This window comes from Perissodus microlepis, chromosome 11, assembly GCF_051167445.1.
Source record: "Perissodus microlepis isolate ML-2025 ecotype Zambia chromosome 11, ASM5116744v1, whole genome shotgun sequence".
In the NCBI taxonomy this organism is placed as follows: Eukaryota; Metazoa; Chordata; class Actinopteri; order Cichliformes; family Cichlidae; genus Perissodus; species Perissodus microlepis.
The window spans coordinates 13,875,716-13,898,763 of NC_140471.1; the positions used below are offsets into that span (position 1 = coordinate 13,875,716).

Sequence of the window (23,048 nt, forward strand, 5' to 3'; positions counted from 1 at the left end):
TTGTCTCCTTTAAATTCACTGAATAACTCCATATATCATTTTTACACTGTAAAATGCTTGTTTCAGTTAAAATTGTCATTTGCACAAAAGTGTCTTTTTAATGTTTTCAAATGGAGACAGTTCAGTAACGACTACCACCCGATGCCCCTTTTATTCAATCTATGAGTTTTAACCAGTGATAATTATTCTGAATGAATCTGTATGAGCAGTGAAATTACGGCATTTACAGTGTTTTAATAATATAGCCTTTATTAAAGCCAAAGAAACTGAGAAAAGGTTCCACACCCATGACTGTATTTTGAACTGATGTTACGTTGATATAATCAAAAAAGGCCTTAAGTTCCTGATATCTTTTAAAAGACAAAATGTGTTTTTGTGCAGGATTTTCCAACAGGTAACCTGTGCAATAGTGAGCAAATCAGTTTAAACATCTGAGAATAAAAATAACTACATCAATATCACATTGACTGAAGTGCTCTCGAATGTTGATGTGTTGATGCTTGATCATCGCGGTAAAGAAAGTCTCTGGAATCTCCATTTTAAGGTCGCTAGCCTTGATCTAGCAATCCTGTGCCTCACTCAGAGTCACACACATCCGTTATTACAAATGTTTACCAGGATCCTGTAAAGTATCTTTGCTCTTCGTAGAGCTGCACTCTTCTGGACACAGATCTCAGATGTCATTCCTGGGATCTGCTGGAGCCACCTGCCCAGTCTAGGGGTCACTGCCCCGAGTGCTCTGATTACTACATGGACCACTGTTGCCTTCACCATTCACATCTTCTTAACCTCCTCTCTCAGCCCTTGTTGTTTTTCCAGCTTCTGGTATTCGTTATTCCTGATGCTGCTATTACTCGGTATAGTGGCTTGTCCATCATTAGTATGTCTGATTGGTTCGCTATCACCAGTTTGTCCGTCTGTATCTGGAAGTCCCACAGGATCTTAGTCCGGTCATTCTCGACCACCCTTGGCGGTGTCTCCCATATTGACTTTGGGACTTCCAGGCCCGGCCTCTGAACTATGCCAGCCATTTGGTTATCATGTTCCATGTATGCCCTGCACGTTAGCATCTTGCACCTTCCTGCTATGTGGTTCATAAAAGTCATTCCTTATTTTACTGCCCTCTGCCATGGCAAATTGGAAGTCCAGCATTAAACTTATGTGGTTCAGATTTATTAGTAGATGGAAAACTTTCTTCCATGTAAATAATTCTGTGTAGATGAATGGAATAGAAGACAGCTCTTATGCAATGGCCACCATGAAAGTCAGAGCATCTCATTCTAAAAGAAAAGAATAAAATTATTCAAACAGTATCAAGGTGGGAAGAAATTTCACAAACTGACTTGTTGCAGTGGCGGTATCCTTTTACAGTACCATGCTCGAATTCAGTGAGCTCTTTAGAATGAGAAAGTTTTTGGGTTTTTGTAAAGACAAACTGCAAAGCTGAGTCTTACACATCCATGACCAGGGTGCATTTGTGTGAAAGACCCAGAGGGGCTCGGATATGTTTTTCCCCACAAAAAAATACTTCAGGAACCAGTGATGCTATATACTCTGAACATGTACTATGGTCAATGTAACCTCTATGAACCTTCATGAACTTTAACTAATTAAATTCGGAGCTTAAAAAAATAACCACATTGTTTATAATAACATTGTAATGTTCTTAAAATAAGTGTAAATCAACATTTGCAACACACTCTTGCTTGACATTGTCCACCCCAGCTGTGAAACTCAGAAACCAGTCTTACTTGTTATCATCTATTGTCCACCTGGGCCTTACACAGAGTTTCTGTCTGATTTCTCAGACTTTATATCTAATTTAGTTCTGAGCTCAAATAAAATAATTATTGTGGGTGATTTTAACATCCATGTAGATGCTAAAAATGACAGCCTCAACATGGCATTTAGTCTGTTATTAGACTCAATTGGCTTCTCTCAAAATGTAAAAGAACCCACCCACCACTTTAATCACACTCTAGATCTTGTTTTAACATATGGCATAGAAACTGAACATTTAACAGCGTTTCCTGAAAACCCTCTCCTGTCTGATCATTTCCTGATAACATTTACATTTACAATAATTGATTACACAGCGGTGGAGAGTAGATTTTATCAAAGTAGATGTCTTTCTGAAAGCGCTGTAACTAAGTTTAAGAATATAATCCACCCACTGTTATCATCTTCAATGCTCATAGAGCAGAGCAGCTATCTGAACGCTACCCCAACAGAGGTCGATTATCTTGTTAATAATTTCACCTCCTCACTACGTACGACTCTGGATACTGTAGCTCCAGTGAAAACTAAGGTCTCTAATCAGAAGTACCTGACTCCGTGGTATAATTCTCAAACACGTACCCTAAAGCAGATGACTCGTAATCTGGAGAGGAAATGGCGTGTCACAAATTTAGAGGATCATCATTTAGCCTGGAGAAATGGTTTGCTGCTTTATAAGAAAGCCCTCCGCAAAGCCAGAACATCTTACTATTCATCACTGATTGAAGAAAATAAGAACAACCCCAGGTTTCTCTTCAGCACTGTAGCCAGGCTGACAAACAGTCAGAGCTCTTTTGAGCCAACCATCCCTTTAACGTTAACTAGTAATGACTTCATGAACTTCTTCACAAATAAAATTTTAATCATTAGAGAAAAAATTACCAGTAATCATCCCACAGATGTAATATTATCTACAGCTACTCTTAGTACCATTGATGTTAAGTTAGACTCTTTTTCTCCAATTGATCTTTCTGAGTTAACTTCAATAATTACTTCCTCCAAACCATCAACGTGTCTTTTAGACCCCATTCCTACAAAACTGCTCAAAGAAGTCCTGCCATTAATTAATTCTTCGATCTTAAATATGATCAACCTATCTCTAATAATCGGCTATGTACCACAGGCCTTCAAGCTGGCTGTAGTTAAACCTTTACTCAAAAAGCCATCTCTAGACCCAGCAGTCTTAGCTAATTATAGGCCAATCTCCAACCTTCCTTTCATATCAAAAATCCTTGAAAGAGTAGTTGTCAAACAGCTAACAGATCATCTGCAGAGGAATGGTTTATTTGAAGAGTTTCAGTCAGGTTTCAGAGCTCATCACAGCACAGAAACAGCTTTAGTGAAGGTTACAAATGATCTTCTTATGGCCTCTGACAGTGGACTCATCTCTGTGCTTGTCCTGCTAGACCTCAGTGCAGCGTTCGATACTGTTGACCATAATATCCTATTAGAGCGATTAGAACATGCTGTAGGTATTACAGGTACTGCACTGCAGTGGTTTGTATCATATCTATCTAATAGACTCCAATTTGTGCATGTAAATGGAGAGTCCTCTTCACACACTGAGGTTAATTATGGAGTTCCACAGGGTTCAGTGCTAGGACCAATTCTGTTTACATTATACATGCTTCCCTTAGGCAGCATCATTAGAAGACATAGCATACATTTTCACTGCTATGCAGATGACACCCAGCTCTATCTGTCCATGAAGCCAGATAACACACACCAATTAGTTCAACTGCAGGAATGTCTTAAAGACATAAAGACCTGGATGGCCGCTAACTTTCTGCTTCTTAATTCAGATAAAACTGAGGTTATTGTACTCGGCCCTGAAAATCTTAGAAATATGGTATCTAACCAGATTCATACTCTGGATGGCATTACCTTGGCCTCCAGTAACGCTGTGAGGAACCTTGGAGTCATTTTTGACCAGGACATGTCCTTCAACGCACATATTAAACAAATATGTAAGACTGCTTTCTTCCATTTGCGCAACATCTCTAAAATTAGAAATATCCTGTCTCAGAGTGACGCTGAAAAACTAGTTCATGCATTTATTACTTCCAGGCTGGACTACTGTAATTCATTATTATCAGGATGTCCAAAAAACTCACTGAAAAGCCTTCAGCTAATCCAAAATGCTGCAGCAAGAGTACTGACAGGGACTAGAAGGAGAGAGCATATATCTCCTGTTTTGGCTTCCCTTCATTGGCTTCCTGTTAAGTCCAGAATTGAATTCAAAATCCTGCTCCTCACATACAAGGTCTTAAATAATCAGGCCCCATCTTATCTTAATGACCTTGTAGTACCATATCACCCTATTAGAGCACTTCGCTCTCGCTCTGCAGGCCTACTTGTTGTTCCTAGAGTATTTAAAAGTAGAATGGGAGGCAGAGCCTTCAGTTTTCAGGCCCCTCTTCTGTGGAACCAGCTTCCAGTTTGGATTCGGGAGACAGAAACTATCTCTACTTTTAAGATTAGACTTAAAACTTTCCTTTTTGCTAAAGCATATAGTTAGGGCTGGACCAGGTGACCCTGAATCCTCCCTTAGTTATGCTGCAATAGACGTAGGCTGCCGGGGGATTCCCATGATGCATTGAGTTTTTCCTTTCCAGTCACCTTTCTCACTCACTATGTATTAATAGACCTCTCTGCATTGAATCATATCTGTTATTAACCTCTGTCTCTCTTCCACAGCATGTCTTTTATCCTGTCTTCCTTCTCTCACCCCAACCGGTCGCAGCAGATGGCCGCCCCTCCCTGAGCCTGGTTCTGCCAGAGGTTTCTTCCTGTTAAAAGGGAGTTTTTCCTTCCCACTGTCGCCAAAGTGCTTGCTCATAGGGGGTCATATGATTGTTGGGTTTTTCTCTGTATCTGTGAAGATCCTCATTTTATGCAGCAGCGCCACCTACTGCTCAAAGCATTGAACTACCAGATGAGGTTGAATATTGTCTCCTTGATCTACACACCTCCATGTTCACTGAGCTGTGTGCTTTATCAGTACTCTTTCACCCTCTTTTACACATGAACACAGTGACAGACCTGAGTCTGAAACCAAGTACCAATGAAAAGGAACTCTTGATTAAAATGACTTACAATATATATTTATATATATATTTTTAAAAAAAAACAAGAACTTCACATTGTGATAATAAAACACACCATGACTTAAGTCTGATATGCAGATTCCTGTGCTTTTGCAGCAAAAACCATGATGCTGCTTTACTTTGAATATCCCAGCTGCTTCTCTGCACAATGACCAAATGTATTTAATGTGCAAAAAATCAAAGTGAGAACTGCACTTCAAGACTGTACATGATGGAATTCATGTTGTTGGTGATGAATAGGACTCACCCTGCAGCCACGGTGCAGAAGCTACAGGGGGCTGCAGTGACGTGCCCGCAGGCTGTGCTGGCAGCCAGCTGCGGCAGAGTGCCAGGCCCAGCCACCCAAGGCATGAGGGCCCCCTGCCTTCTGGTAGGGGCCCGACCGAGCCACGGGCGCCAGGCCCCGCCAAACAGCCACCGGGAGTGACCCAGTACATACCTAAGTGCCCAGCCCTGGACACCGAAAACCACCAACGCACCGATGCCTGAGGGCATCAACCATTGGTATGGGGTGTGGTGAGATCGGCCCCCACACCTGGGGGTAGCCTGACATAGACTTAGAGAAACAGGCTCACACAGACACAAACATGCATTCCTGCCCTCATGCACACATTTACAAATACTCAGCAGTGTGTGAAGCACTTTGCTATAAATAATTTCTGCATGAAACATGAAATCCAGACTAAATGCAGATGCAGAGCAGAAAGTAGACACAATGATGGACTTGTGAAGGTTTTTTCCCGGCAGCTTATTAATGAATGACCGATTGTTAATAATGTCTCTTTTTTTTCTTTAAAGTAGACCAAATGTCTACCTGTTGAAATGTCACTGAATACCTTTTATTCACACAGCCTCCACTGGTGAAGTAAATTTCCTGCTATGCTAAGTATCAAGTATTTGCATGTACTTGGATGCACACAGAATGTAGTTTGAACATGGTGATCATAACAGTCGTGGTATGTTCACATCTGCAAATCAGATGTAAAAGTCTGGGAATGCTTTGCCTACTGAACATAACAGCCTCACTCTGAGTGTAAACAGGAGAAATGAATATTTTCATGTTTTCTGCTATGAGGGAAGTGACAGAAATACAAATCCAGCTCTGACTCAGAGAGGGGATCATATCAACATCAGTGTGTCTACAGAAAACTCCAGAGTGAGGGTAGAAGTCTTTTCTTTCTCTTATTAGAGGACACATTTGTGCAAAGAGTCTAAAGTAAAGATGCTGTGGAGTCTGTTGTTCATCACTTTGATTGGTAAGTGGATCATTTGATGTTCCTGCCTGGCACAGTGATGTTTCAATGATCGTTATAAAGAATGAAAAAGATCAAATATAACAGTTCAGTTTTACTGTGAGTTGATCCAAACTGCTCGATAAAGCAAAAGTCGTTTCATTTAGTTTAAAGAGGATTTGACTTTAGTAAAGCCAGTTTCATTTCTGAGTATTGAAGGATGGTTTACATTCTGTGCTTTCTGCTGTATTACCAAACAACAATATCAGAGCTGGCAGTAATTCACTCATTCTTACATCGTTCTCTGAAACTTCACAGGAAGATCAACTCAACAGGATCCAGGTAAGAGTGCATTTCTAATCAGTTTCTTCAGGTTATATCAAAAAGTATGATGGTACTTCTGTTGTGAATATACTTATTTGTAAAGTATTTAATTTTATGCCTTTTTAATTATTTTTATATTTTATTTTTCAATTCATTTATTTATTTATTGCATCACAGTAGACGTCAGATCTGTGGGAATGTTTTATGTGGGGATTTTCTGTTGGACTGAAGCAATTTTACAAACATCTGTATAAATATATGTTATAAATGTAAATTTATATTGAATTATGTTCTATGATATGTGATCAACATGATTTAGAAATAAATGTTTTGATAAACGTGCAATCTTTGATGTGTTTTGAGAGTCAAATTATTCATTTCATTAATTCTGATGAATTTTTATTCACTAACTGCATAACTATTCAACATTTATAATGTAGTGAGGCTGCTTGGAAATAACCTGTGTGTGTGTGTGTGTGTGTGTGTGTGTGTGTGTGTGTGTGTGTGTGTGTGTGTGTGTGTGTGTGTGTGTGTGTGTGTGTGAGTGAAAAGGAGATTTTTCCTAAAAAACACTAGAAGACCCAGTCTGAAGTATTATTGCCACTGACATTGTTTCTTTTCTTTTTTCTTTTTTTTTTTTACTTTACTTTCTGTTACATCATCAGGATGTAGTCCAGGATGGGAAACTATCAAACTGGATGACAAAGTGGCATTTCAGTCTTCAGTCTACACAGATAAGAATGGTCTCAAATACACTGCTGACAGAGCTTTGGACGGAAATTATTTGACATGTTCTAACACTGTAGAAAACCAGCCCATCAGCTGGTTGACAGTTGACTTATTGGGTCTATATGAAATTTCCTGCATCAGCATTTCCAATATAATTCAACACAATGTTGATCTAAGTGACGCTCGTATCCTCATCGGGAACTCATCTGAGAGAAATGCTGCTGACACCACTGAGTAATACCTTCATCTTACTTTGAATCATTCTGTTCTCAGTCAGGCTCCAGCATGTCCAATGTTTTTAGATAATTATAATGAACATTTAAGTGCATTTAAATCCAGTAATACAGTAACACAGATAAACCTGTATCAGTTCTATCAGATGAAATAGGAGGTCTAATATGGTGTGATGTGGTTTGGAGTAATAATCAAGTATATGTGAAGAATATAAAATCTTTATTTATTCTCATTTTCCTTTGTTGTTTATTTGTAGGTGTTTTCCTTCTTTCTAAAATGTTCTCAGACAGCAGCTCACATTTATTATCCAGCTGTTCGACTGTCTCCACAGTTTACAGCATGATTTAATCAAACAGAGCCAGAAACACAACTCTTTCTGTACATCTGTCCAACCTTTTGTCTTTGTTTACAGGTGTGCAACAATCAACACAACTACTAGTGGAGAAAATAAAACATTTAACTGTGAAACTGGACCAAAGTGGGGGCGTTATGTAACTGTGTACAAAGACAAACCAAAGCTTGTGATTCTGTGTGAGGTGACGATGAAAGGCATAAAAAAAGGTACAATAAAACATTCTTACCCACTAAGTTAACTGGTCAGTCAGTAGAGTCAATATAAATGTGTAAATTGATTGACTGATTGATAATACTTTATTCATCCCGAGGGAAATTGGGTTAAGGCTGCCGACCTTTGCCAGCGCCATCTTACCCTTCCGACCATGCATACATTACACAGTATCACATGGGGAAGACAGGTCAGAGAGATATAACAATGGAAAATGCACAACATGAGGAAAGATGAGGAGAAAAAAGAACTCCCCCCAGGCTGAGCTCCAACAGCGAGATCAGTTTGAGAACAGAAAAAAACACCTCAGCACATGAAGGATCACATCTCACAACATAGAAGACATAAGCTTCAAAGGCGTTTGGAGGGGGTGGGGGGTGAGTGCAGGTCTGTGTCAGTGTACATGCGTGTGTGTGCGTGTGTGTTTTCTGTGTTCAGCCGAGAGAAAGTGTCCCTTCACCCGGTTAAGCAAAAGTCAACAATCTTCGATCAACGCGGATGGCGTTGAAGGAGGGACAAAGAGTTTTGACAACAATCCTGTTATCATGGAAGAATTTTTGTTGTTCCAGTCAGCTTCGACCTTGGCAGGCCTTCAGCTGGCACCAATCCTCTCAATTCCTGTTGTTCTTCTCCAAGATGTTATCCATTTTGCGTTCAAAACACAATCTGAGTACTCACAGCCCTTGTCACGATCCTGGGTCTTATGACCCAGTGTTTTGAGTTTTAGTTCATTTTGATGTTTATAGAATGTTTAAGCTCATTAGGTCTCCTATGTTCATTTGCTTATTAGTTCCCCCTTGTGTTTCCAACCCATGTTAAGGCTCCCCTGCTCTTCATGTGTTTCATGTCTGTGTCTTACGTTGTCAAGTTCTGGTTGTCATGTCTGCGTCTCATTATGTTTCCTATTTTATTTTGAAGAGATCTTGTGTTTTTATATTATGGTTTATGTTTTGAGTCCTTTGTTGTACTGTTTCTTGTTTCCCTAGGTCTCAGTTATGTTTATCATAGGTTTAGTTCTTTGGCTTTGTAATATGGCTTCCCTGTGTTCCATGTTGTGTCTACTGTGACGTTTTTGTATCCATGTTTCAGGTTCCTATGTTCTGTCTCCCCAGTTGCTGTTAAGTTTACATGTCTAGAGTTCAGTCAGTGTGTTTCCTGTTTTACTTTGAAGGTCCGTGTCTCATGTCAGTGTTTCTAGCTTTGCTTCCCTTGTCTCGTCCAGCTTGATTACTCCCAGCTGTGCTCTCCTTCTGTGTCTTGTTCCCTCGTTATCCCTCTGTGTATTTGAGCCCTGTGTTTCTTTGTCAGTGTCGTAGTCTCCCTCATGGCTGTGTTTCCCTGTGTGTTAGTCATCCATGTCCCAGTTTAGTTTTCCATGCCATTCTGCAATAAAGCAGCTTTTTGAGTTTAATTTCGTTGTCGTGAGTTTTGCGTTTGGGTCCTTCTCCTGCCTGTACACAGCCGAAACATGACAGCCCTGCCCATTGTCTATCATGTCGGGCAGCCTTATGGGATTTTGAACAGCTGTAGCCGCTTCTTTTACTTCGATAAGCCAGGTCCAATCAGCCAGAACTCTGTTATCGTGGTTCCGAATTGGTAGATGTCATTCAATGTCCTCCATCGAGAGTGTCGCCAGACACACGACGCAACCGACCATCGAGTATCCTGCAGCAAGCGTCTCCGCAGGACAATCGGGCTCTCCCAAGCCCAGCAGGGTATCAATTCCATTACGGGACCAGTTGATCAAACGCATAATTCTTTAGGTTTTAGAGAACAAGACTGAGAAACTCTTTGAGGGTTAAAGAATAAGCCAGAATAAGTAAGAAGAAGTATGTGCTTGGATTAACGCAGCATGTTAGACACTCAGAAACACTGTTTGGTTTTGATGCTTCTAAGTTTCATGTTTTTGATGTTTTTCCTTTTAGAGACCTTTAAACTGATTAAAGAGAAGAAGACATGGGCAGACGCCCTGTACCACTGCAGAGAGGAACACATGGATCTGGTTTCCATCCTTGATAACAAGACCCAGGTCTGGGTTGGGTTGGAGGCTCAGAAGGCTGACACCCCCTTTGTCTGGCTGGGTCTTCACTACAGCTGCACCCTGGACCTCTGGTTCTGGGCTGATGATCACTGTGTAGGTTTTCATCAGTGGGCTCCAGACGAGACAAGAACAGCAGACTGTAGCATAAGTGGTGCCATGAATAAAGGTGGGAACCATTTGTGGTACAAGAAGTCTGTTTATGATAAATATAATTTCATCTGTGCAGTGTAAGAAGATCCATGGATTGGTTTTGTTTATTCAGTTAGACAGGTGTCAGTAGTGGCTTGTTGGGTTGTTGCAAACTTTCCTCTAATAAATCAAAGGTGATGGGTTCAGGCTCAGATGTAGCAGGAAGATAAACAGTGGTGAAATTAAGCAGAACTTTCCTATTATAAACATGTTATTGTTTATTTTTAACAATCTTCTACAGCCTACTTAACTGTTGTCATTGCCACCTTTGTGTGTCTGAACTTACATTCAGTACAAACTCCTGTTGAATTTACTTTGATATGATAGCTATGTGAAACTAAAATATTCAGAGTCTAGGTATTTCTCACAAATCTTTAGATTATAAAATATATATTATTTTGAACTTATATATTCTTTCATTAAAACATGATTTCCTCGTGTCTGTCATGTGTGAACCTGCTTTAAAAATAAAACTGTAAATGGAGTACAAATGTTTGTCAGTTTAGTTTTCACTCCTCACCATGTCATTACCTGGTGGATTTGTGGTGTGGACACTTAACTTAGTGAACACTGTAACTCAAGAATGAGGTGATGTTTGATTTTCGAGATATGCCACAGCTGCATCTCCTAAGAGGAAGCTCGAGGGGAAGCTCAGGCAGCCACCAGTGTGGTGTGATGTTTCTATCAAGGTTATTCAATGACTCCATCTGTGTTTCAGATTGTCTCCTTTGAACACACTGTATAATTCTACATATGTCTTGTGCACAGCAAGACAACACATAATAATCATAATCATAATAATGGCTCCGTAAAAGGCTTCGGATAGTAGTTGAAATGTCTTCATAGTTTTTATATGGAGAGAAATTTCTTTTTAAAAAGGCTTACAGATGTAAGTTTATGGTCATGAGAATTTGCATAATCATGATGAAGCCCATTGTTCCTTCAGTGGGCTGGTTTCAGTCATTATGCAAATGTACTGTTTATAAGATTGGGGAAACCTGCAGCTGATACTGAAGAAGTCTCTTGGATGAGTGATGAAACGCTACGTCCAGATGAACAGAATCAACCTTTGGGGAATAATAAATATTATAATTATAATAATAATAACAATAATTATCATTATTATTATATTTACGTGAAAAGGGAAAGACCATCTCTGAATCGAGGAGGGGGCCTAAGGGTACATCTTTCGCCATCTTACAATGCTGTGATTGCAGCCATTCCCCAACTCTCTGTGAATGGTACTCATGGCCATTGATCAGTGGGCTTTGATCAGTGGGTTTTGGTCAGTGGTTGTTGATCAATGGTCATGAGAATTTGCATAACTATGATTAAGGAACTGACCTTCCAGCCCATTGTTCCTTCAGTGGGCTGGTTTCAGTCATTATGCAAATGTACTGTTTATAAGATTGGTCAAACCTGCAGTCAGCTGAGACTGAAGAAGTCACTTGGATGAGTGACGAAACGTTTCTCCCACAAAACGCTATGAACAGATGAACAGATTCAAATTTTGGAGATATCATTATTATTATTATTATTATTATTATTATTATTATTATGATGTTGATGTTTAACCATAGAGGAAGCTGAGTAGCTGTGGAGACATGTACTTCTCTGGCAGTGACTGACTGAGCAGCATCCTCTAACAGCTTTGTGCTGTGTAGTAAAGTTGTTCCTCTCTGCAGTGGTTTTGTGACAGTGCTGCTCTGGATACTGAAGATTCTCTGGAGAAGCAGAAAGTCTACAAGTTCAGAGGTGAGCTGGCTGTGAGACAAGGAAACTATCAGGTACTGTCACTCATTCAATTTAGTCTGTGCTCTACATCAAACACGCCGTGAACTTGTGTCTACAGGCTTACTTCAATTTAATGACAAGCCACAGAACTACAGAGCCTGGAAACGCTCATTTCTATCTGCAACCAGTGGCTTAGATTTGACTGCGAGTGAAGAGATGGATCTTCTTTTAAAGTGGCTTGGCAAGGAGTCAAAAGAACACGCAGAGCAGATCAGAGCAATTCATGTTAATCATCCAGGAGCTGGGCTGGATATGATATGGGAAAGACTCGATAGAACCTACGGCTCAACAGAGGCAATAGAGGATTCTCTCTTCAAGCGCATTGACACATTTCCAAAGGTAGGAAATTGAGACTATGCTAAGTTAACAAAGTTGAGTGATCTTCTGATGGAACTTCTTTTGGCTAAGGATGAAGGAGACCTACCTGGACTTTCATTCCTTGACACAGCAAGAGGTGTCAACCCAATCGTGCAGAAGCTCCCCTTTCGTCTGCAAGAAAAGTGGGCTTCAGCTGGCGCATCGTACAAGCGGCGAGAGCATGTGCCGTATCCGCCCTTTACCTTTTTTGTAGAGTTTGTTAGCCGGGAGGCTAGCATTGCCAGCGATCCAAGCTTCAACTTCATCACTCAGACAGACATCAACCCCAGGACTGAAAAGTTAGCGTGGCAGCCAAACAAGCATAGAGGAATCTCAGTCTGTAAAACGGACGTATCCTCCAGAGCTAGTTCTGATTCAAGTAAGTTCTCATCAAAGCTTGATGATTGTGATAAAGTATGCCCCATTCATGGGAAACCACACCCATTACGCAAATGTCGTGCATTCAGAGAAAAACCGATTGATGAGCGCAAGATGTTCTTGAAGGAGCACAATCTGTGTTTCAAATGCTGTTCAGCATCATCGCACCTTGCTAGGGATTGCAAGGTCAAAGTGCAGTGTTCTGAGTGCAAAAGTGAAAGGCACAACACAGCTCTACATCCAGGGCCTGCACCTTGGATAGAAGTGAAGGACCCTGCTCCAGACCATGGCGGGGAGGAAGTTGAAACTTTGCCTCAATCGGACATCACAGCCAAATGCACAAAGGTTTGCGGGGGAGATCTGATGGACCGATCCTGTTCCAAAATATGCCTCGTGAAGGTATATCCAGCTGGGAACAGAGAAAAAGCAGTGAAGCTGTATGCAATTTTGGATGAGCAAAGTAACAGGTCGTTAGTTCGCTCACAGTTTTTTGAAGTGTTTGGTGACAAAAGCCCATGTGCGCCATACATACTGAGAACATGTGCAGGAGTAAAAGAATCATCAGGTAGGAGGGCAAGTGGCTATGAGGTGGAATCTCTTGATGGGACTGTCCGCATTCCATTACCCAGTCTCACAGAATGCAATGAAATTCCCAACAACAGGGATGAGATTCCAACCCCTGATGTCGCTATTCATCATGCACATTTAAAGTCACTGTCACACCTCATCCCAGATCTGGACCCAAATGCCCAGATCATGCTTCTCCTAGGGCGGGACGTTATCAGAGTACATAAAGTCCGCAAACAGGTGAATGGTTCACACAACCAGCCCTATGCTCAGAAGTTAGATCTGGGGTGGGTTGTTGTGGGCAACGTGTGTCTCGGCAGTGTCCATAGGCCATCAGCAATCAGCTCCTTCTATACAAATACCACAGAGCTGCGAAGGCCATCTATCTTTAACCCATGCCCTAATGTGTTTTGTGTTAAAGAAAGGTACAGCGCCATCCAGGTTGCAGACCATCTTCCAACATGTCCTGAACAAGAGTCCATCTGCGATGTTGACCATCTTGGATGCAATGTGTTCAAGAGGACCAAAGTGGATAACCAAGTTGCTCCTTCAATTCAGGACGCTTCATTCATGAAAATAATGAAGGCTGGACTACAGAAAGACACAAATAACAGCTGGGTAGCCCCTTTACCCTTCAAGAGTCCACGTCAGCAGCTTCCTAACAACAGGCCTCAGGCACTGAAGCTTCTCAAGTCTCTCATTCACAACTTTGAGAGGAAGCCTGAAATGAGGGAACACTTCCTTAGCTTCATGGAACAGATGTTCAAAAATGGTCATGCAGAGTTGGCTCCTCCGTTGGGTGAGGAGGAAGAGCGATGGTATTTACCAACATTCGGTGTGTACCATCCCAAGAAACCAAAGAAGATCAGAATAGTTTTTGACTCCAGTGCTCAATTCAATGGTGTGTCACTCAATGATGTGCTGTTGACGGGGCCTGATCTGAACAACACACTGCTGGGTGTATTGATTCGCTTTAGAAAGGAAGCTGTTGCATTCTCAGCTGACATAGAACAAATGTTCTACTCTTTCTTGGTCAGAGAAGAGGACAGAAACTTCTTGAGGTTTCTATGGTTCCGTGATAATGACCTCTCCAAAGATATCGTGGACTACCGCATGACAGTCCACGTGTTCGGGAATAGCCCCTCGCCTGCAGTGGCTATTTACGGCCTGCATCAATCCGTTCAGGTCAGTGAGTTCCATGCTGACCCTGATGTAAAGCATTTTGTGATGCGAGACTTTTATGTAGATGATGGACTGAAGTCTCTGCCTACAGTCGAAGCAGCTATCAACTTGTTAAAGAAGACACAGGATGTCCTCTCCAGGTCTAACCTGAGGCTGCATAAGATCGCAGCAAACAAGAAGGAGGTCATGAGAGCCTTTCCTTCAAGAGACTATGCAAGTGACCTTAAAGATCTTGACCTTGATGCAGACACAGTACCGATGCAGCGCAGTCTCGGGCTCAACTGGAACCTTCAAACAGATTGCTTTGTCTTCAGTGTCTCCCAGGAGACAAAACCTTATACTCGCCGCGGAGTCTTATCTATCATTAACAGTCTCTACGACCCTCTTGGGTTTGTAGCACCAGCTGTCATACAAGGCAAGGCCATTCTGCAAGAGCTCACTGCTGAGAATGGTGACTGGGATGCGCCATTACCTCGAGACAAGGAGGAAGCTTGGGCCTCGTGGAGAGCTTCACTGACAGAGTTGTCAAGTCTGACGATACCCAGACCCTACACTGAAACTTCACCATCGACAGCTGTCAACAGAGAATTGTGTGTTTTCTCTGACGCTTCAACAAAAGCTATTGCTGCAGTAGCATATCTTAGAGTCACAGACACTGCTGGAAACCAGCATGTGGGGTTTGTCATGGGAAAGGCCAAGCTGGCTCCTCGTCCAGAGCACACAATCCCGAGATTAGAGCTCTGTGCAGCAGTACTGGCTGTTGAGTTGTCAGACCTGATCTCAGCAGAACTTGATCTTCAGCTTAATGCTGTGAGTTATTACACAGATAGTAAGGTGGTTCTGGGCTACATTTGTAATGAGACCAGGCGTTTTTATGTGTACGTAAGTAATCGGGTCCTGCGCATTCGAAGATCCTCCAGTCCACGCCAGTGGCGCTATGTGGCCACAAACCAGAACCCTGCAGATCATGCAACACGTTCGGTTGCTGCAGGCACTTTAAAAGACACCAACTGGCTTAGTGGACCCAGGTTTCTGTCCAAACCAGAGCAAGACGTCCCTGACATCACCTTTGATCTTGTGGACCCAGGTTCTGATCCAGACATCCGACCGCTTGTGTCCACATTAAGCACTGCCACAGCATCCAAGCAACTTGGGTCCCAACGATTCACCAAGTTTTCTTCGTGGCAGTCACTGACTCGTGCAATCGCCCATCTGAAACATATTGCCAGTTGTTACAACATGATCACAACAAACAAACCTTGTAAGGGCTGGCATCTTTGTAAGACAGGATTTAGTGTTGCGGAATCCACCCAAGCCTCAGACATCATCATTCGAACAGTCCAAGAAGAGGTTTATGGGGAGGAGATCAAATGTATCATAATACACAAAGAGGTTCCCAGAAGTAGTCCTCTGAAAAGTCTCGATCCCTTTATTGATGCACATGGCCTACTAAGAGTCGGAGGTCGTCTTCACTATTCGAGTCTTGCTCAGAGTGAGAAGACTCCTGTGATTATTCCAGGGAATCATCATATTGCAACCCTGCTCATTAGACAGTACCACGAACAAGTTCACCATCAAGGGCGTCTCTTTACGGAAGGGGCTGTCCGTGCAGCTGGATTTTGGATAGTTGGTGGAAAGAGAAAAGTGAGCAGCATCATCTACCGATGTGTGACATGCAGAAGACTTAGAGCTCCAGTAAGCTGCCAAAAAATGGCCAGCCTTCCAGCAGATCGTCTCTCAACAGACCCTCCCTTCACAAATGTTGGCCTTGATGTGTTTGGTCCTTGGAGTGTTTCTGCACGCCGGACTAGAGGAGGCCTCTCACACAGCAAAAGGTGGGCCGTGATTTTTACATGTATGAGCGTAAGAGCCGTACATATTGAAGTCATAGAATCCCTCGACACATCCAGCTTTATCAACGCATTAAGGCGGTTTCTAGCAGTTAGAGGGCCGGTCAAAAGTATTCGATCAGACAGAGGCACTAACTTTGTGGGTGCTTGTCAGTCCTTGAAGATACCTTCTAACATTGACCACAATGGTGTCAAGTCTTACCTGTCAGCCCAAGGATGCTCTTGGACATTCAACCCTCCACATGCCTCCCACTTTGGTGGAACATGGGAAAGGATGATTGGTCTGGCTAGAAGGATTCTTGACTCCATGTTCCTCCAGCTCAAGGGGAAGCTTACCCATGAAGTATTGGTAACTTTCATGGCAGAAGTAGCAGGCATCATTAATGCCCGGCCTCTTGTTCCTGTAACAACTGACCCCGACAACTCATTCATTCTTACGCCAGCTGCTCTTCTAACACAGAAGGTAAACTGTGTTCCTGCTCCTCCAGGAGAGTTTGGAGCCGCTGACCTCTACAAGCATCAGTGGAGACAAGTCCAGCACCTGTCCAACACCTTCTGGGACAGGTGGCGCAAGCAGTTCCTTCCAACATTGCAATCACGTAGGAAGTGGCAGTCATCTAACCCAAACATTAAGCCAGGGGATGTTGTTCTCCTCAAGGACAGTCAAGTACAAAGAAATAAGTGGCCACTTGGTCTGGTAACACAGACTTTCCAAAGCAAAGATGGTAAAGTTCGCCAGGTCGAGGTCAAGGTCATCAAGCCAGGAGGAGAAACATTGTTTGTGAGACCCATTACAGAAATAGTACTTCTTCTGGCTTCAGATGTCTAGGTGTTGAACTGTCATTGACAAAGTGTGGTGGCGTTAATCACGCCAGGCGGGGAGTGTTCTGATATCAAAAGTTTTTAAGGTAGACTGTTTTCTTGGATTTGGTAAATGTTTAAATATGCAATTGTAACTCTCTGGTGCCACCTTAAAACCTGTAGTCTGTAATAGGACATGATGTCGTCGGTAAACAGGAAGTAAGTCTGTGAATTAAGGAGAAGGCATGTGCAGCATGGTGGCCTTAGCCAGATAAATCCAGTGGCATCCACATACATCCTATGCCTTTGGTAGCATTGTGGGTATGTATAGACTTGTTTTATATTTTATGTGCATGTATAGACCACTTTATTTCAAGTAAGTTCATTTTTCTGTAAGTTTAATGATAAAACCAATCTTATGCAGTTTACGCTAGCAATCGCTTATGGAGCTAGTTAAAGGGGAACGACAAACGAATTGGAGGCATTCATTATAGCAAGACTTGTTAAAATCATAATTTGATGTTTGTATTTGACTTAAAAAGGGAAGTAATTCATATGAACATTGCATGTTGACATATTAAAAAAAACTGGGTTAATATATTTTCATCGTTATATATGTACATGGTGAATAAGTACAGTGATTATGCCTTGTACTGTTTGTTACAGTTTCACCTTTCCCTGTGTCAATAAACCTGTGAACCGGGAATCGTGTCATCAGAGTCTTGATGTGGGGAAGGAGTTTAGCTGACTGCCCAACCATAGCAGAGGCAGTACAGACCCAGTGTTTTGAGTTTTAGTTCTTTTGATGTTTATAGTGTATGTTTAAGCTTATTAGGTTTCCTATGTTCATTTGCTTATTAGTTCCCCCTTGTGTTTTCAACCCCTGTGAAGTCTCCCTTGCCCTTCGTGTGTTTCATGTCTGTGTGTCTTATGTTGTCATGTCTGCGTCTCATTATATTTCCTGTTTTATTTTGAAGGGGTCCTGTGTTCCTATGTTCAATGTTTTTAGTGTTACTCTCTCCTTGTGACGTCGTTATGTTCATGTGTGTCAGCTGTTTCTCCATGTGTTCCCACTTCCCTCATTATCCTCCTGTGTGTATTTAGTCCGTGTTCTTTCAGTCATTCTTTGTCAGGTCGTCTGCTCATCCATGTCACAACTTCAGGTATCCATGTCAGTTTAAGGTTTTTTCATGTTTAGTTTTAGTTCACCCAGTTTAGGTTATTGTTTAGTTTCACCAATGCCCTTTGTTTGTACCTTTTTTGCTAGCCTCAATAAACGGCTTGTTTTTTGTTAAATCCATGCCACGTTCAGTTTTTTGTCTGCGTTTGAGTCCTCTTTTGCAAACACATACAGTCTGCCCCAGCCAGACTGTGACAATAATCCTCCCACTGTTAGCAGCTTCAATGGCCTGTACCAACATAGAGCAGAGCAGCTACCTGAACGCTGCTCCAACAGAGGGCGATCATCTTGTTAATAATTTTACCTCCTCACTACGTACAACTCTGGAAACTGTAGCTCCTGTGAAAACTAAGGTCTCTAATCAGAAGTACCTGACTCCGTGGTATAATTCTCAAACACGTACCCTAAAGCAGATAACTCGTAAGCTGGAGAGGAAATGGCGTGTCACAAATTTAGAAGATCATAATTTATCCTGGAGAAATAGTTTGTTGCTTTATAAGAAAGCCCTCCGCAAAGCCAGAACATCTTACTATTCATCACTGATTGAAGAAAATAAGAACAACCCCAGGTTTCTCTTCAGCACTGTAGCCAGGCTGACAAAAAGTCAGAGCTCTTTTGAGCCAACCATCCCTTTAACGTTAACTAGTAATGATTTCATGAACTTCTTCACAAATAAAATTTTAATCATTAGAGAAAAATTACCAATAATCATCCCACAGATGTAATATTATCTACAGCTACTTTTAGTACCACTGATATTCATTTAGACTCTTTTTCTCCAGTTGAACTTTCTGAGTTAACTTCAATATTTACTTCCTCCAAACCATCAACGTGTCGTTTAGACCCCATTCCTACAAAACTGCTCAAAGAAGTCCTGCCATTAATTAATGCTTCAATCTTAAATATGATCAACCTATCTCTAATAATCATCTATGTACCACAGGCCTTCAAGCTGGCTGTAGTTAAACCTTTACTTAAAAAGCCATCTCTAGACCCAGCAGTCTTAGCTAATTATAGGCCAATCTCCAACCTTCCTTTCATTTCAAAAATCCTTGAAAGAGTAGTTGTCAAACAGCTAATGGAGCATCTGCAGAGGAATGGCTTATTTGAAGAGTTTCAGTCAGGTTTCAGAGCTCATCACAGCACAGAAACAGCTTTAGTGAAGGTTACAAATGATCTTCTTATGGCCTCTGACAGTGGACTCGTCTCTGTGCTTGTCCTGCTAGACCTCAGTGCAGCGTTCCATAATATTCTATTAGTGCGATTAGAGCACGCTGTAGGTATTACAGGTACTGCACTGCAGTGGTTTGAATCATCTATCTAATAGACTCCAATTTGTGCATGTAAATGGAGAGTCCTCTTCACACACTAAGGTAAATTATGGAGTTCCACAGGGTTCAGTGCTAGGACCAATTCTGTTTACATTATACATGCTTCCCTTAGGCAGTATCATTAGAAGACATAGCATACAGACATAGCTGTCAGACTGTACAATCAGAACTGCTCCCAACAAACATAGATGTTTACATCTGCGCTGTAACTGCAATAAGTTAATCAACCGATTCGCACTACAACCTGGTTTGCCTCTTATCTGTAGTTATTTTTATTTAATGTAATAACTGTACAGTACTCTGTTTATAGTAACCATTGTCCTTAATGTAAATATGTAAGAAAAATTGTGTATGTTTCTGTTCTGTGTCCTGTGTACTGTTTGTTTGTATATGTGTCTTTCTGGCTGCTGTTACAACCAAATTTCCCCTTGTGGGACAATTAAAGGATTGTTCTATTCTATTCTATTCTTCTATACATTTTCACTGCTATGCAGATGACACTCAACTCTATCTATCTATGCAGGAATGTCTTAAAGACATAAAGACCTGGATGGCCGCTAACTTTCTGCTTCTTAATTCAGATAAAACTGAGGTTATTGTACTCGGCCCTGAAAATCTTAGAAATATGGTATCTAACCAGATTCTTCCTCTGGATGGCATTACCTTGGCCTCCAGTAACACTGTGAGGAACCTTGGAGTCATTTTTGACCAAGACATGTCCTTCAACGCACATATTAAACAAATATGTAAGACTGCGTTCTTCCATTTGCGCAACATCTCTAAAATTAGAAATATCCTGTCTCAGAGTGACGCTGAAAAACTAGTTCATGCATTTATTACTTCCAGGCTGGACTACTGTAATTCATTATTATCAGGATGTTCTAAAAACTCCCTGAAAAGCCTTCAATAATCCAAAATGCTGCAGCAAGAGTCCTGACAGGGACTAGAAAGAGAGAGCATATTTCTCCTGTATTGGCTTCCCTTCATTGGCTTCCTGTTAAATCCAGAATTAAATTCAAAATTCTACTCCTCACATACAAGGTCTTAAATAATCAAGCCCCATCTTATCTTAATGACCTTGTAGTACCATATCACCCTATTAGGGCACTTTGCTCTCACACTGCAGGCCTACTTGTTGTTCCTAGAGTATTTAAAAGTAGAATGGGAGGGAGAGCCTTCAGTTTTCAGGCCCCTCTTCTGTGGAACCAGCTCCACTTTTTTCACCTGTGTTTGGACACTCGGCGCATGGCTCCTTTGTTAATCTCAGTAATCTCATCCAGAGTACTCTGATGACATTGACAAGGACATCTCCAGTTTACATGGGAAACTATTATTTCAGGTTCTTGAGATTACTTATTTACGTCACTTTTGAGAAAACGTACATACAGGTCTGATTCAAAACTGTATATCTATTTTTTTTAACGCATGTTGAAAGGGCAAAAATATTCCTGAGATACTGTTAACATTATTAAATTTGAAGGCTATTATACAGTGGTATTACTTTAAACTGAGTAAAACGGTATTTTGATAAAAGTTAAGGTCTCCGTTTGTTTCAGAAAGAGCATACTGTCATTTACTTGCTTTTATTATTTATTTATATGCCCTCCACGGACCATCTCTGCACTGCGTGGGTGATTAGTGGCTCCCTGCACAGTAAGGGCTGCACACAGGGACAAGACGCACTCGGTTACGATCGGATCTTCCCTGGGCAGGGGGAGGTGATGAACTGTATGCCACTTTTTCATTGGCATACATTAAGTACAATGTTTTATTGCCTACGGTGGGGCAGGTCACATACTGGGTGAAGGTGGGCAGTGTGGAGTCCAGCGAGACATGATTAAAGTCCCCTGATATTAGAAGACGAGCTCTCGGAGATTGCGTTTGCAGTCTGCGGATCACAGAGAGTCACAGGCTGCCTCCACGGATGCTAACGGCTAATAGCGCAATGTCTGTGTTGCAGAGTTGTTCTTTCACAGCGATGTGCCCAGAGATACCACAACCGTCTTTAACAAACACTGCCAGCCCCCCTCCTTTCCTCTCACCGCTGTCTCTCGTCTTGTCCGCCCGCAGCAGCTGGAAGCCGGGCAGCCTACTCACAGAGGGAGTACCGGGCAGTGCCGGGATACTGCCACTGTGACCGGGTTAGCGTCATTAGCTCCTCAATCATATCAGGGAGCGATCTCACATTTAAAGTGATTACAGGAAGGAGAGATGGTGTGTGAGGTGTCCTCGGGAGACATCACCCCCGTTTCTTCCCTCACTGGGGATGTAGGGTCTGTCTGCCGGTAGCGCAGCTGCAGGGCGCAGCGCTAACAGCTGATCCCTAATGTAAACAAAGGAGCCATGCGCCGAGTGTCCAAACACGGGTGAAAAAAGTGGAGCCAAAAGAAGAGAAAAGTCAACATAACTAGCACGAAGCGGTAATGCAAGATGGCAGGATCTGATTGCTAAGACATAAGTTAAAGGTTAAGAGAAGTAAAGAGGAAAATAAGAAAGAAGCTCAGAAATGAGCAGAGCTAGCTCTGCTCATTACCTGTTAGCTGCCATAACAGGTAACACAGTTAAGGTTTCAGAAAAAGTATTCTGTCGTTTGTTTGCTCGATCATGCCTTAAACACATCAAAATGCATAGTGGGATTATAATACAAGTGAATACTGTGACAAGCACTGGTACTGAATAGGCAATCACTTAGCAGCAAGGTGAATCGGTGATGCATTAGTGTGGTCTGCACTTCCTCTTCTTTGATTGGGTGAAATGAGTTGAAAGTAATTGGATGAGGGAACCATGGGGAGTGCCCTGCATAATTTCAATAAAACGCCGTTTTAAACGCCATTACAGCTGGCAGAGAACGCCGTAAAAAACGCCGTTCAAAGATGCATAAAAACGGCGTTCTGTGCCGAGTGGCGTAAAAACGGCGTTTCCGTCTGTCTATGAACGCCGCTTTTTACGTCACTCGGATGGTGCGTTCAGGGCGCCATCCGAGTGGCGGAAAAAGCGGCGTTTGTCGGAACAGAACGCCGGTTTTTTTTTTTTTCGGCGTTTTGAATAATTAAACGGCGTTTTTTACGCCATTTCTTAACCAAACGGATTAGGAAAGTGGCGAATTTTGGCACTAATGGCTTGCCATAAAACTGTGCACCGGTAGAGTTCGGAGCTCTGCCCTCGCGGGGTAAGTCTCGCCCATCTAATGATTAAAAGGCGTTCCGGTCATTAAAAGGAACGTGACTGCCGTTTTCCTCCTGCTGTCCCTCAGCGACAGCCGGTGAGACCTGGTGGAGATAGCGAAAACAGCAGCGTCCGATTTTAACGGACAATTTATTGGGACTTTTAGTTTTAGCGGACTTTTTATAGTAACATTTTATATTGTTCTTTTGTTCTATTTTAATAATTGTTGTCCCTTGCCAGGATATC

General features: G+C 41.9%; 1 protein-coding gene across 1 annotated transcript; it reads left to right on the forward strand.

Moving 5' to 3' along the window:
* The first annotated feature begins 5,841 nt into the window (after positions 1-5,841).
* Positions 5,842-10,675, forward strand: LOC146377387 (fucolectin-5-like). Its single transcript, XM_084943051.1, has 5 exons — positions 5,842-6,139; positions 6,434-6,457; positions 7,105-7,402; positions 7,815-7,963; positions 9,893-10,675. The coding sequence occupies exons 1-5, from the start codon at positions 6,106-6,108 to the stop codon at positions 10,237-10,239; spliced, it is 852 nt and encodes a 283-aa protein (XP_084799177.1). The 5' UTR covers positions 5,842-6,105; the 3' UTR covers positions 10,240-10,675.
* The last annotated feature ends 12,373 nt before the right edge of the window (positions 10,676-23,048 follow it).